The 14,931-nt window shown below is 59.5% G+C and overlaps 1 protein-coding gene across 1 annotated transcript; it reads left to right on the top strand.

The window, feature by feature from the left end:
* Positions 1 to 1,490: 1,490 nt before the first annotated feature.
* LOC119715439 (scavenger receptor cysteine-rich type 1 protein M130-like) lies at positions 1,491 to 14,706 on the top strand. Its single transcript, XM_072030320.1, has 15 exons — positions 1,491 to 1,851; positions 2,531 to 2,839; positions 5,254 to 5,577; positions 6,831 to 7,139; positions 7,369 to 7,683; positions 7,792 to 8,118; positions 8,199 to 8,513; positions 8,639 to 8,972; positions 9,417 to 9,493; positions 9,581 to 9,889; positions 10,253 to 10,288; positions 10,558 to 10,698; positions 11,348 to 11,443; positions 12,146 to 12,298; positions 14,678 to 14,706. Exons 1-15 carry the CDS (start codon positions 1,491 to 1,493, stop codon positions 14,704 to 14,706), a joined length of 3,435 nt encoding a protein of 1,144 aa, XP_071886421.1.
* Positions 14,707 to 14,931: the final 225 nt, after the last annotated feature.

Genomic DNA, 14,931 nt, shown 5'->3' with positions numbered 1-14,931 from the left:
GGGCTGTAGCAGGGGCAGGGGCTGCTCCCTTCCCAGCCTGACACAGCCCTGCTGCAGGACCAGCCCCGTGGATCCCATGGCACAGAGATGGCCGGACAATCGCACCTTGGGCTCTTGGATGCTACAGCTCAGGAGATGCTCCGTGCTCCCACAGCAGGCTGCAAGGGGTGTCAGAGCCATCTGCCCCCACACCCAGCCCTACCCCACGATGATGTCCCACCGCAGTGACGTGAGACCCGCAGCGCAGCCGTCCCTCATATATGGTCATGAAGAGCGCTGGAGAAGTTCATTGGAGAGCTGGGCTGTGTCGGAGGGGAGATAAGTGCCGATAACGTCTAAAAAGGTGCCTGCTGCTTCGATTGGCTCCTCCTGCAGCTGGGACAGCATCTGCACAGATATATTGCCCTCCCATCATCGTCATTGCCCCGTGGGTCCCCAGGAGCTCCAGCAGCAGGGCCGTGCTGTCAGGACAGGAGCCTCAGGATGGGGACAGAGGGACTCCTGTCCCCTTGGGTGCTGTGGCTGTTCCTCTGGGTGCAGCCTTGCAGAGGTAAGTGCCAGCTTCTCTGTTCCACAGCCTTGGGACAGTGTGCAGCAGTGGAGTCATTGTGATGCTTCTGGGAGTGGGGTTGCTTTGCAGACACCACTGAAATGAGAGGCAGAAGACTCTCGGTCTCTCAGCCCTCTGCTTTAACCTGTGCCTGTCTTTGTGGGAGAGGGTAATCCTTTTCCACAGCTCCCATGATTATGGCAGCCCATGCCTGGCATCATTTCTAGACTCCTTGCCCTTGGGGACCCTTTTGGTAGCCCTTGTTCCCCATCACTGTGCCTCTGGATCTGGAGGAGTCCCAGACAGTGAGAGTGACCCTCAGTGAGCTCCAGGGCACAGCCAATGTCTGGGATGCCCCAGGGGTGTTGTGTGCTGTTCCCTGCCCTTGGGATCTGGGGAAACACTTACTCCAGGAAGACAGGTTGTGTCCCATTAACAGAAGGGGACTGGGGCATCTGCACCCAGAAGTGGTACATAAGTGTCCTTCCTGGGGCCCTGTCCAAGCAGAGGGACTGATCTGACAGCAGGGACGAGGAAGGGTTTTTGGGATCCTTGTGTTTTCAGTGCCCTGTGGGCACCCTAGAGTTCCTGGGTTGGACAGTGGTTTTAGGAGGTGCCTGTGGCAGACAATAGGCAATGGAAGCTGCTCAGGGGCATGGGGCTGTTTGGGGGACACTGGGCTGGGGAGGAGTGGGAGCCCCATGCAGGACTGGGGGCTGTGTAGGGATGGGTATGGGCGGGGACAGGGGTCCACTGGGGTGGGAGGAGGTGGTGAGGGCCGTGGGGCAGCAAATGGCCCAGGAGGGCTAGAGCTGGGTACCCCCAGCCCAGCATAGCCCATGGGAAAAACAGGGACCCCCCATTGCCCCTGGGAGAGCATATGGGGACAGAGATCCCACCCTGGGGACTGTGATTATGCCTGGGGAGGGGGTCTGTGAGTATGGGGCTCAAAGCTCTCCTGACCCTTCCTTTGTTGGTGTTTGAAGGGGCTGCGGAGGTGAGGCTAGCAGATGGTGACGGGCGCTGTGCTGGGAGAGTGGAGATGAAACTCCATGACGAGTGGGGGACCGTGTGCCATTACGACTGGGACATGTCCGATGCTGCAGTGGTTTGTAGGCAGCTGGGCTGTGGGGTTGCTCTTGAAGCTCTTCACAAAGCACACTTTGGGCCAGGATCTGGGCCCATTTGGATGGTTGCTGTTGCGTGTAATGGCAAGGAGTCTGCCCTGTCTGACTGCAATCATGCAGGACGTGGTGAATCCTACTGTTCTCACAATCTGGATGCTGGAGTGATATGTTCAGGTATGGGTTAAACCTATTACCCACTTTTTGAGACTGGGACAAGGGAAAAGGGTAACAGCTCATGGGTCAGGGCACTTCAGAGCTCAGTCTGTCACATGTCCCTGCGAAAAACACTGCCAAGGGGCCAACAACAAGCATGACCTTGAAGCTGGAGCAGCCAAGCCTGGGGAGGTTCTGGGAGAGGAAAGCTCCCACCTTTCCCCATTGTGTTGCCTGGTTCCCATCTTTGTCATCCCATTCACCCAGGCCCAGCCTGGCAGGCTGGTCCCTATGCCAGGGGAATCTAGAGCAGCTCCCCCAGCCACCAGCAGCCTCAGGGAAGGGCGTGCAATGGCCCAGGACTTTTGGGTTGTACCCCCAGCAGCCAAGAGAACCTCGGCCAAAGCAGAGGGGCTGCTCAGAGGGCAGGAGCACTGAGGTTGTGCAGAGGAACATGGTGGCAAGGAGCACCCTGTTCATGTCCTGGGGTCACCCCATGAGTGCCAGCCCCTAGGGACACGGCCCTCCAGGCCGTGCTGACCCACTGCCCAGCCTCTCCTGCCTGCCCTGTGCCCCAGAGGGGGCTGTGCCAGCACCTCCTGGCTCTCCTCGGTGCCTGCCCTCACATCGGGAGCTCGTGTCAGCCCAGGTCTGCTCTTTGCCTGATCTGGGAACTCACAGGTCTCCTTGGTTGCTCCAGGATTTGTCCAGCTGGTCGGAGGGGACAGCCCCTGCTCAGGAAGTGTGGAGGTCTACGACAGGGACCAGTGGAAAGCTGTCTGTCACTCTCACTTTGATGACAAAGCTGCCGAGGTGGTGTGCAGGGAGCTGCAGTGTGGCACAGCCCTGTCTGTCCATGGGGCAGCTCAGCTGGGAGAAGGGGCCGGTCCTTTCTGGGACAGAGAGCTGCAGTGTGTGGGGAATGAATCCACCATCCTCTTCTGCCCCTGGAGAGCCCCTGGGAATGAGGCCTGCACCCACAGCAATGACCCTTATGTCATCTGCACACGTAAGGACTCGAGATGTAATAATGCTGATGGGGGTTGTGGTGGGGGAAGGAGAGCAGGGTGGGCACTGGGCTGTTCTGGGTGGGGGACAGGTGGGGTGAGGTGGTGGTCTGCGGCCCTAAAATGAGAGTGCTGCAGGAGGAGAAAGGCACGCTGTCCCTTTGGCCTCTCCTGCAGCTCCTGTGGGAGCAAGAGCACAAATGTGGCCTCTCTCACCCTCCTTTGTCCCCAGAGTACACAGGGTTCAGGCTGGTGAACGGCAGCACAGCGTGTGAAGGCAGGGTGGAGGTGGAGGTGCTGGGGACATGGGGAACCCTCTGTGCCTCCCGCTGGGACCTCTCGGATGCCCACGTTCTGTGTCGGCACCTCGGCTGTGGCTTTGCTGAGTCCATTCCTGGAGGAGGGCATTTTGGGAGAGGAACCGGCCCCGTCTGGAGAGACTCGTTCCACTGTGACGGGACTGAAGCCCACCTGGGGCAGTGCCCGGTGACTGCCCTGGGGGCCTCGCCGTGCTCCCAGGAGAACGCTGCTGCTGTCATTTGCTCAGGTGAGTGCTGGGCATTGCTGCAAAGTCCATTTGGCCCTGGAGTGTGACAAGGCCATCCACAGCTTTGGACCCCATGGCAGTGCCTTGCTGAATTTCTCCTCTCACCAGGCCCGGCTCACCACATGTCTGTACGGTTGGTGGGCGGAGGGAGCCGGTGCGATGGGCTCGTGGAGGTCTTCCAGCACGGGACGTGGGGCAGAGTCCTGGATGAGCAGTGGGACATGCAGGAGGCCAGCGTGGTGTGTCGGCAGCTGCAGTGCGGAGAGGCAGAGACAGCCTACACCCCCGTGAGGGCCGAGCGAGGGCTGGGCCCCGTGGGGCTGCGTGGGGTGCGGTGTGCAGGGCACGAGGCTGACCTGAGCCTCTGCAACACCTCCCTACCTGAGAGCACACCAGCAGCAGGGATCATGGAGGACGTGGGGGTCGTGTGCCGGGGTGAGTGGTGCTGCACGTCCCCCAAGTGTGGGTCTGGGAGTGCAGCCAGCCCCTGATAGCCGGGGTTCTCCCCGCTGCAGGGAGCCGGTGGGTGCGGCTGGTGGACGGGGCTGGGCGCTGTGCCGGGAGAGTGGAGATCTACTACCAGGGGCGCTGGGGCACCATCTGCGACGACGCCTGGGACCTGGCTGACGCCGCCGTCGTTTGCCACCAGCTGGGCTGCGGAGGGGCCCTGGAGGCAGCCAGCTCTGCTCGGTTTGGGGAGGGCTCCGGGCAGATCTGGCTGGATGGCGTCAACTGCTCCGGGGCTGAAGCTGCTCTCTGGGACTGCCCTGCCAAGGCCTGGGGGCAGCACGACTGCAGGCACAAGGAGGATGCGGGAGTCGTCTGTTCAGGTCTGTGATGGGAGTGTGGCTGGCAGCTGGGGACAGTGAGGCCAGGGTGATGGCAGAGCCAGGTAGGGCCAAGGCCATCAGTGGCTGCCATCCAAGGACGTCCCTGGGGCCTTTCCTCCTTCCAGAGTTCATGGCCCTGAGGCTGGAGAACAGCGACGGCTGCTCCGGGCGCCTGCAGGTTTTCTACAACGGGACGTGGGGCAGCGTTTGCTCCAACTCCATGACCACCGAGACGGTGTCACTGGTGTGCAAGGAGCTGGGCTGCGGGAATGAAGGGGACTGGGAAATAATCTTGAACTCTGCCACGCTGTCTGGCAAGGCGTGGCTGGATCACGTGGAGTGTGGGAAGAGAAACAGCTCCTTCTGGCAGTGTCCCTCTCATCCCTGGCATCTGCAGTCATGTGATGACCTCCGAGAAGAGACCCACATCACCTGCAATGGTAAATCTGGTTTCTCAAGGCACCAGGTCCTGTTCCCCATTGGATATGGTTAAATGTAGAGAAGGAACCCAGAAGGGCTTTGACTTCCTGCATTAGACCCTGTTGCTGCTGGTGATACAAAGGTGACATAAGCTCTCGGAGCCACCCACATCCACCAGCAGCAGTCAATGGCCAGGATGCCATCAGCTCCTGGGAATTTGGTGCATTTGAGAGGTGCCTGGTGCAGGTGATGGATAGGAAGAAGTATGGGGTTTAGAGTCACGTTGTTTTGGAGAGGGTGCTGGTCAGGGGAGGAGTGAGAACCCTGTGCAGGACTGGGGGTGGTATGTGGGAGGGCATGGGCAGGGGCAGGGGGCCAATGGGGTTGGAAGAGGGGGTTATGAGGGCTGTGGGCAGCAAATGGCCCAGGAGGGCTGGAGTTGGGCATCCCCAGAGCAGTGCAGCCCATGGGCAGAGGAAGGATCCCTCCAACACACCAGTGACAATCAGTGGGGACAGGGCTCCCACCCTGGGGCCTGTGACTCTGCCTGGGCAGCAGAGAAAGAACTCGCAGACCCACACTGTGGGGCTCAAAGCTCTCCTGACCCTTCCTGTGCTGGTGTTTGAAGGGACTGCAGAGGTGAGGCTGGCGGATGGCGGCAGGCGCTGTGCTGGAAGAGTGGAGGTGAAACACCAGGGTCAGTGGGGGACCGTGTGCAGTGACCGCTGGGACATGACCGATGCTGCAGTGGTTTGTAGGCAGCTGGGCTGTGGGGTTGCTCTCGAAGCTCCTCAGAAGGCACACTTTGGACCAGGATCTGGTTCCATTTGGATGGATGATGTTCACTGTAATGGCAATGAGTCTGCCCTGTCTGACTGCACACACAATGGCTGGGGTCAAACAGACTGCCCTCACATCTGGGATGCTGGAGTGATATGCTCAGGTAAGGACTGAACTTGTTCCCTACCTCTGGGATGAGGACACTCCTAAGGGACCTGGCTGTGACCTCAGGAAGCAACGAGTGGACACCAGAACATGGCTCTGTGTGTCAAGTTGCACTCTGAGCTGGGTCTGTCACTGCTGGTGTCCCTTGTCCCTGGAGAAAGCCCAGTGGGAGCACACCCAGCCTCGCCCTGAAGCTGGAGCAGCCAACTGGGGAGGTGCCTGGTTCTGGGAGAAGAAAGCCCCCACCTTTCCCCATTGTGTTGCCTGGTTCCCATCTTTGTCATCCCATTCACCCAGGCCCTGTCTGGCAGGCTGGTCCCTATGCCAGGGGAATCTAAAGCAGCTCCCCCAGCCACCAGCAGCCTCAGGGAAGGGCGTGCAATGGCCCAGGACTTTTGGGTTGTACCCCCAGCAGCCAAGAGAACCTTGGCCAAAGCAGAGGGGCTGCTCAGAGGGCAGGAGCACTGAGGTTGTGCAGAGGAACATGGTGGCAAGGAGCACCCTGTTCATGTCCTGGGGTCACCCCATGAGTGCCAGCCCCCATGAACACGGCCCTCCAGGCCGTGCTGACCCACTGCCCAGCCTCTCCTGCCTGCCCTGTGCCCCAGAGGGGGCTGTGCCAGCACCTCCTGGCTCTCCTCGGTGCCTGCCCTCATACCGGGATCTCGTGTCATCCCAGGGTTGCTCTCTGCCTGCTCTTTTGCTCTATGTGTGGCTGGTGGATGGGGTCATCCATGCCCAGCACCACACTTTGTCCCTGTCTGTGGACCCCCGTTTACCCGCTCCCCAGATGTGCCCCATTCTAACAGCAGCTCCCCAAGAGCTCCAGCAGCCCCTGGGAACAGGGGACTTTTTTGGAAGCTCCAAGGGGTTCCTCAGCCTGGCCTGAGCCCGGCAGGGCAGAGACAACTGCAGCAGCCCCCAGTGCCTGGGCCCCTTTCCATGGGTCCACATGCTGTGAGTGCTGCAGTGCTGGGGCTGGTGCTGGGCAGCCCAGGGGCTCCAACCAGCAGCAATTAGTCTGAGCGGTGCCTGCAGCCGGGGGCTGGGAGAGAGGGCAGCCCATGGGTACTGGGCTGGATTCTGAGGAGCAGCAGGGGGGCCCGTACGTCTTTGTGCGATCAGCACCCACTGAGAACTTCTGGGCTGACCGTGGAGCTCTGAATCTTGCCACTTTACGGATGAGGTGGGAGGTGGGCACGGAAGTGCCAGAGGGCTCTGGGAACTCACAGGTCTCCTTGGTTGCTCCAGGATTTGTGCAGCTGGTCGGAGGGGAAAGCCCTTGCTCAGGAAGTCTGGAGGTCTACGACAGGGACCAGTGGAAAGCTGTCTGTCACTCTCACTTTGATGACAAAGCTGCCGAGGTGGTCTGCAGGGAGCTGCAGTGTGGCACAGCCCTGTCTGTCCATGGGGCAGCTCAGCTGGGAGAAGGGGCCGGTCCTTTCTGGGACAGAGAGCTGCAGTGTGTGGGGAATGAATCCACCATCCTCTTCTGCCCCTGGGGGACCTCCAAGGACAAGGCCTGCACCCACAGCAATGGCACTCATGTCACCTGCACACGTAAGGACTCGCAGTGGGATGATGGACAATGGGGTTGTGGTGGGGGCAGGAGAGCAGGGTGGCACTGGGCTGTTCTGGGTGGGGGACAGGTGGGGTGAGGTGGTGGTCTGCGGTCCTAAAATGAGAGTGCTGCAGGAGGAGAAAGGCACGCTGTCCCTTTGGCCTCTCCTGCAGCTCCTGTGAGAGCAAGAGCACAAATGTGGCCTCTCTCACCCTCCTTTGTCCCCAGAGTACACAGGGTTCAGGCTGGTGAATGGCAGCACAGCGTGTGAGGGCAGGGTGGAGGTCAAGGTGCTGGGGACATGGGGGACCCTCTGTGCCTCCCGCTGGGACCTCTCGGATGCCCACGTTCTGTGTCGGCACCTCGGCTGTGGCTTTGCTGAGTCCATTCCTGGAGGAGGGCATTTTGGGAGAGGAACCGGCCCCATCTGGAGAGACTCGTTCCACTGTGACGGGACTGAAGCCCACCTGGGGCAGTGCCCGGTGACTGCCCTGGGGGCCTCGCCGTGCTCCCAGGAGAACGCTGCTGCTGTCATTTGCTCAGGTGAGTGCTGGGCATTGCTGCAAAGTCCATTTGGCCCTGGAGTGTGACAAGGCCATCCACAGCTTTGGACCCCATGGCAGTGCCTTGCTGAATTTCTCCTCTCACCAGGCCCGGCTCACCACATGTCTGTACGGTTGGTGGGCGGAGGGAGCCGGTGCGATGGGCTCGTGGAGGTCTTCCAGCACGGGACGTGGGGCAGAGTCCTGGATGAGCAGTGGGACATGCAGGAGGCCAGCGTGGTGTGTCGGCAGCTGCAGTGCGGAGAGGCAGAGACAGCCTACACCCCCGTGAGGGCCGAGCGAGGACGAGGACCTGTGGGGCTGCGTGGGGTGCAGTGTGCAGGGCACGAGGCTGACCTGAGCCTCTGCAACACCTCCCTGCCTGAGAGCACGCCAACAGAAGGGATCATGGAGGACGTGGGGGTCGTGTGCCGGGGTGAGTGGTGCTGCACGTCCCCCAAGTGTGGGTCTGGGAGTGCAGCCAGCCCCTGACAGCCGGGGTTCTCCACGCTGCAGGGAGCCGGCGGGTGCGGCTGGTGGACGGGGCCGGGCGCTGTGCCGGGAGAGTGGAGATCTACTACCAGGGGCACTGGGGCACCATCTGCGACGACGCCTGGGACCTGGCTGACGCCGCCGTCGTTTGCCGCCAGCTGGGCTGCGGAGGGGCCCTGGAGGCAGCCGGCTCTGCTCGGTTTGGGGAGGGCTCCGGGCAGATCTGGCTGGATGGCGTCAACTGCTCCGGGGCTGAAGCTGCTCTCTGGGACTGCCCTGCCAAGGCCTGGGGGCAGCACGACTGCAGGCACAAGGAGGACGCAGGAGTCATCTGTTCAGGTCTGTGCTGGGAGTGTGGCTGGCAGCTGGGGCGTTGGAATCTGGGGTGAGTTTAGAGCGAGGTAGGGCCAAGGCCCTCAGTGGCTGACATCCAAGGATGTCCCTGGGGCCTTTCTTCCTTCCAGAGTTCATGGCCCTGAGGCTGGAGAACAGCGACGGCTGCTCCGGGCGCTTGCAGGTTTTCTACAACGGGACGTGGGGCAGCGTTTGCTCCAACTCCATGACCACCGAGACGGTGTCACTGGTGTGCAAGGAGCTTGGTTGCGGGAATGAGGGGGAACTGGAAACAGATTCTAACTATGCCAAGCTGTCTGGCAAGGCGTGGCTGGATTACGTGGAGTGTGGGAAGAGCAACAGCTCCTTCTGGCAGTGTCCCTCTGCTCCCTGGCATCCACAGTCGTGTGATGACCGTCGTGAAGAAACCCATATCACCTGCAATGGTAAATCTAGTTTCTCAAGGCACCAGGTCCACTTACCCATTGGGTATGGTGAAATGCAGAGAAGGAACCCAGAGGGGCTTTGACTTCCTGCATTAGACCCTGTTGCTGTTGGTGGTACAAAGGTGACTTCAGCTCTCGGAGCCACCCATGTTCACCAGTAGCAGTCAACAGCAGGGCTGCCCTTTGCCCCTGTGAGAGGCAGAGACATCTCCAGGAGAGGTCTCATAGGAGACCATGTGGGCATGGGCAGCAGTTTGCACTCTATGAACAGCCTCCTGCTGCTCTGTGAATCAGGGACCCTGTGGGGATGCCTACTCAGTTCCTGCCCACAGTGATGTGTGTGTCCCCTGAACAAACAAACAAACAGGGTGCTTCTGCTGCCCTGATCCAGGCAGCAGGAGCAAGTGTGAGCAGACGTCAGCCCTGCTCTCTTTTGCACGACCCCTAGAGCAACCCTTTTCAGCCCAACTTCTCTTTCCTTTGGGACATGGACAGAACGGTCGCAGGTGGCTGCATGCCCCAACTCCACCAGCTGCACAGGTAGGGAGCTGCCCCTGCGCGTGCCCCCCTCACCTGGCAGGGCTGTCCCAGCTCTCCTGGTGCCATGGGACATCGCTGCCTCCCCAGACAGGGAGAAGATCCGTGCCGTGGGAGGCAAGGACGGCTGCTCGGGCAGAGTGGAGATCTGGCACCGCGGCACCTGGGGGACGCTGTGTGACAATGCCTGGGACATGCGGGATGCCGAGGTGGCGTGCAGGCAGCTGGGCTGTGGCCCCGCGCTCTATGCCCTGGGCCAGGCTGCTGCTGGAGAGGGGACGGGCCCCATGTGGCTGATGGAGTGCAGGGGGATGGAGCTGTCTCTGCAGGACTGCTGGGCCCAGCCAGGGGACAGCGGTGCCTGCCAGCATAAGGCAGATGCGGCTGTGCATTGCTCAGGTGAGCAGTGGGGCTGGGAGACATGGCTGGGGGCTTGGCAAGGAGCTGGCTTGGGCATCTGCCCTGCTGGATCCTGGCATGGCCGCAGTGCTGGCCTGAGCAAGGGTGTCCCTGCAGAGTGGGGGGATGGTGGTGGGTGGGGAGCAGCCTCTGTGGGGCTGGATGTGCCAGCACATCCCCTGGGCTGCCTGCACTGTCCTATGAGCAGCACAGAGCAGTGGTGCTGGGCCCTGTCCTTGTCACCCTGCCCAGCCCCAAAGGAGGGACAATTCAGGTGGCACATGTTGGCGCCATTTGCCAGGGAGGCTGCCTGGTGCCACAGCCCCAGCCTCTCAGCCCAGCTCTCCTTCTGCTCCCCTGCAGCTGCACCCAGGACAGCAACATCCCCCCCACAAGCAGGTAAGCTGTCCTTCCCCTGGGGCTGGGTCTGTCCATATTCACGCTGTGACCCACAGCCAGGGGAAGGGGCTCTTTGCTTTGCTGTGAGACTCCCAGGAATATGTGGGAGCTGGGGGAAGTCTGTGATGTACCCAGCAGGGTGGGACCTGCCCCATCACCCAGCCCTGTTCCCCCCAGCCCCTTCTGCCCTGTGTGGTCAGCAGTGACTTGTCCCACCCCCAACCTCTCCCTTGTCTGATGCTGCCCCTGCCATGTTCCTGCCCTTGCAGATCCCCCACGGGGCCATCCGACCACCAGGAGCGAGAGATTCTCAGTGCCTGTTGTCATCTGCATCATCCTGGGGGCCCTCCTCTGCCTGCTCCTGGCCCTCCTGGCTGGGCAGGTGCGAAGCGCCAGGGCTCAGCACAGAGGTGGGTCCTTCCCCAGTGGTCCTGGGGTGGGAGATGCCTCCAGGCAGGGCTGGGGGTGTTGGTGTCCTGGAGCACAGAAAGAGAGCCGTGTGCTGCCCCATGTGCTGCCCCACTGACTGACAGACCATGGGGCACCAACATCAAGGGGTGGAGAGAGCCCAGAGCCTGAGGCATCAGTTCTGGGGTGAGAAGAGAAATGTGAGATCTGGGCTGGGTGAGACAGGGAGGATGCACTGCTGGCAGTGCTCTGGGCAGCACTGGCAGGAGGAGCATGGGGCAGCAGGGTCTATCACCGTTGTGTCAGCCACCCCCCAACAGGGCACGGGCTGTGTTATTGATGTGTGGGGCAGAGATGGAGCAGCTCCATGGGGAGGAGAAATGTGGCAATTGGTTCAGGGTCTGCACTGGGACTTGAGCCGGGGACCAAAGGGGCATAAAGGCTGTCTCCAAATGCGAGACTGACTGTGCCCCAGACCATCTCCATGGGGATGCTGCCCTCCCTGGGGATGTGGCCTCAGTGCCAACACAACACAGTGGGGCTTTGTTGTGGGGACAGCCCTGTGCTGGCCTAGGGAATTTTGCTGAGGGAGCCCAGTGGGTTCCTGTCCCTCTCTGCCCATTCCCAGACCAGCCCTGCCTCTGTCCTCAGGCTCTGGGAGAGCTGGGGAGCCCTTCCCTGAGGCCGTGTATGAGGAGATCGCTTACAGCCTGGCATGGGAGAAGCGGCCGAGGTTCAGTCTCTCAGGTGGGTGTATGCTCCTGAAGGGGCACTTTCTCTCTGCCTCAGACCAGGGCTGTGTCCTGCAGCTCCTGCCCATGGTCCCTGAAATGGTTGGGCCATGGCATCTGTGGGAGAGCATCCAGGTATTGGCCCCCACAAAGGAGCTTCCTCCGCACCAGCTCTGCCCATCCCAGAGGGGACAGCCCCTCTCTGCTGGGCCCTGCACCCTGGGGACATCCAAGGGCTGAGTTAAGTGGCTGTTCCAGGGCAACTCTGGGAGCCCCTATGAGATGGGCTCATCCTAGGGTAGCAGGGGTGGTCTCCTTCCCACTCTATCCCAGCTCTGTGGGTGCCCATCCCCAGCAGTGCTGACCACCAATCAGGGCAGCAGGGATCATCCCATAGCACCCACTGCAGCTCTCTGCAGGCTCCTTTTCAGAGGGGTCCCTGACCCAGCTGCAGCCCTACCCCAGGCACATGAGCAGGAGGATGGGCTGGGGCCAGCTGCAGGGATAGAAGGGGAGGGAGAGGAAGGGCTTCATCTCTCCTCCCTGCAGACAGACAGACAGCAGTGCCTCTGAGTGCCACTTTCAGAGCTGGAGGGACGAGGGCTCTGCTTTGGCCCTGACACTAGCAGCATGTCAGCCCTGTGTCCCCACACACCCTCCCATCCTCTGCTCTGCAGGACATCTCTTCTCACTGCCACCACCTTCCTTGTCCTTTCAGATGTCCCTGTCCTGCCTGGAGGTGACCCAGCGGATGACTACGACGATGCTGGAGAGGTTTCTGACCCTGGGGAGGATCCTGTCCCTGGACAGGGGGACTGGGAAGTGCCCAGGACACCAGAGGAAGGAGCTGGGCCCATGGATACAGCCACAGGTGAGAGGGCAATGCAGCACTGCCACTTCCTAGGTGCCAGGAGAATCCATGAAGTATTTAGAGCCTGATCTCCTGACATGGAGAACCTGGCCTGAGATATTTCCAGGAGGCTGGTGGATGTGCCAAATGTCTCAGGCTTGTGAGGAGGGGGAAGGTGTTGTACAGCCCTGAGAAGAACCCCATAGGATCAACCACAACAGCCTGCCTTGATGCTTACAGAGGGAAGCCTGCACTCCCGGAGAAGTGCTGAGGACCCTGGAGCTGATGGAGACATCTTGTCCCCTTTTCTGGTACACATGGGCTATGATGATGCTGAAGAGATGTCTCTGACATGTCCCCATGAGGACACCCAGGATGTGACACCGAAGTCCAGTGCACAAGGGTCCCAGAGCCCCATGCCAGCAGAGCCCAGCCCTGCTGAGCAGCCGGGTGCAGCCGGGAGGGAGGAGAGCTCAGTGTCACTGGGAGAGCCGTGAGTGCCAGGGAACGGTCTCCCTTTTCCAGCAGTCAGCAGACACGCACGGGTATTTCCTGTCTTGGTATTCCCCTGTTTTTGTGCTTTGTGTTGACAAATGTTTATATTAAAACCCTCTGGGGGGGGGCTTTGTCCCAGATCCATTGCTTTCCTGCCCAGGTGTCAGGGTGTCTCTCTGAGGCTAACCAATTGGAGTAGAGCTCAAAGATGCAATAGTGAGGAATGGTCATTTCTTGGGACCAACAGGGTTGGGATCAGGCTGTAGGGCTGCCAGAACCCCCAGTCCCTAGACACTATTCCTACTGACAGAGGCATTTCCGTCCTGCCAGCCACAGGCAGTTTCCAGCAAAAGTGGCTCTGTGTGACGCCTCATGATGCACTCGCTGGTAGCGCCCATCTTCTACAGCCTTGGGCCCTCATGGAACCCAAGGATTCCTGCCCAGCACCCACAGACAGAGGAACCTCTCCTGCAGCATCAGAGTGGCGAGAAGTGTTGGACCCCTGGGCAGGACTTGGTACCCAAACTGCCCTCCCTGATCCTGCTGGTAGGTCCTCCCCAGCTCTTCCCCTGCAGGTTCCTCTGCTGCAGGCTTAGAGATGCTTTTAGTAGTAGGGTGGTGGGCTGCAGGGTGTGCTGGATGGTCTGGAACATCTGTTTGATCCATTTGGGTCAGCTGTCCTGGCTGTGTCAGGAACACCTTCCTCAAAATCAGGTTGCTCAAAGCCCCATCCAGCCTGGCCTTGAATACTTCCAGGGATGGGACACCATCCAACAACCTTTCTGGGCAACCTCCTCCAGTGCCTCACCACCCTGAGTAAATGATTTCTTCTGAATATCTAATCTCAATCTACCTTATTTGAGTTTAAAGCTATTTCCCCTTGTCCTATTACTACATCCTCTAATAAATTCTCTCTCCAGCTTTCCTTTATGCCCTCTGGAGCTACTGGAAGGTTGCTCTACGTTCTGCTTACGAAGGCCCAGGGCCTTCTGCTCTTAATTCCTCTCTTCTCCCTCTTCATAGGAGAGATGCTCCAGCCCTCTTATCATTTTTGTGGCCCTCCTCTGGACTTGCTCTAATGGGTCCATGTCTTTCTCACGTTGGGGATCCCAGAGGTGAACAGACTATGTTAAGTGGGGTCTCACAAGTTAGGAAGAGAAAATGAGAATCACCTCCCCTGACCTGCTGGCTATGTTTATTCTGATGCAGCCCAGGATTTTGCTTTCAGGGTTACAAGTGCATATTGCCTACACACGTTGAGATTTTCAAGCACCAACACCCCCAGGACCCTCTCCACAAGGCTGCTCTCACTCCCTTCTCCACCCAGCTTGTATTTATGCATAGGACTGCTTCAACCCATGTGTGGGAGTTTACACTCAGCTTTGTTGAAGTTCATGAGTTTCACACAGGCCCACCTCTCAAGCCTGTCATGGCCCCGCTAGATGACACCTCTTCCCTCCAGTACGTCATCCTCACCACACTGCTTGCTGTCATCAGCAAACTCGCTGAGGGTGCACTCAATCCCACTGCCCATGTCACCAACAAAGATGTGAAATTGTGCCGGTCCCAGTACCAAGCCCTTAAGAACACCATTTGTAACAGATCTCCACTTGGACATTGATCTTTTGACCACAACCCTGTGAGTGTGATCATCCAGACAATTCCTGATATCCACTGAGCGGTCCATCTGTCAGATCCATGTCTCTCCAATTAGAGACAGGAATGCCACATGGGATATGTCAAATACTTTGCACGAATCAGGTAGATGATGTCAGTTACTTTTCTCTTACCCACAAACACTGTAACACCATTGCAGTAGGCCTACAGATATGTTAGGCACGCTCTGCCCTTAGTGAAGACATGTTGGCTGTCACCGATCACCTCTTTATTTGTCATATGCCTTAGCCGAGTTTCCTCCTGGATCTGTTCCATGATCTTGTTGGGCTCAGAGGTGGGTCTGACTGGGCTAGACTTCCCTGGGCCTACTTTTATTCCCTTTTAAAAAGTGGGGGTTATGTTCTCTGTGTTACAATCAGTAGAAACTTCACTGCACAGCCACCACTTTTCAAATATGACGAGTAGTGGCTTTGCAACTTCATCTGCCAGTTCCCTCAAGACTCTGGGATTCATCTCACCTAGTCCCGTGGGCTTGTGCACCT

This window comes from Anas platyrhynchos, chromosome 32 (assembly GCF_047663525.1).
Source record: "Anas platyrhynchos isolate ZD024472 breed Pekin duck chromosome 32, IASCAAS_PekinDuck_T2T, whole genome shotgun sequence".
Taxonomy (NCBI): domain Eukaryota; kingdom Metazoa; phylum Chordata; class Aves; order Anseriformes; family Anatidae; genus Anas; species Anas platyrhynchos.
This window is presented reverse-complemented; position numbering and strand designations above follow the sequence as displayed.

What these genes read in the sequence shown, in the direction of transcription:
- LOC119715439 (XM_072030320.1), top strand. Translation starts at nt 1,491, where the DNA reads ATGGGGCTCAAAGCTCTCCTGACCCTTCCTTTGTTGGTGTTTGAAGGG. An exon ending in TGCTGGAGTGATATGCTCAG is followed by an intron (nt 5,578 to 6,830) that starts GTAAGGACTGAA and finishes TGGTTGCTCCAG; the next exon opens with GATTTGTGCAGCTGGTCGGA. An exon ending in CAACTCCACCAGCTGCACAG is followed by an intron (nt 9,494 to 9,580) that starts GTAGGGAGCTGC and finishes CTGCCTCCCCAG; the next exon opens with ACAGGGAGAAGATCCGTGCC.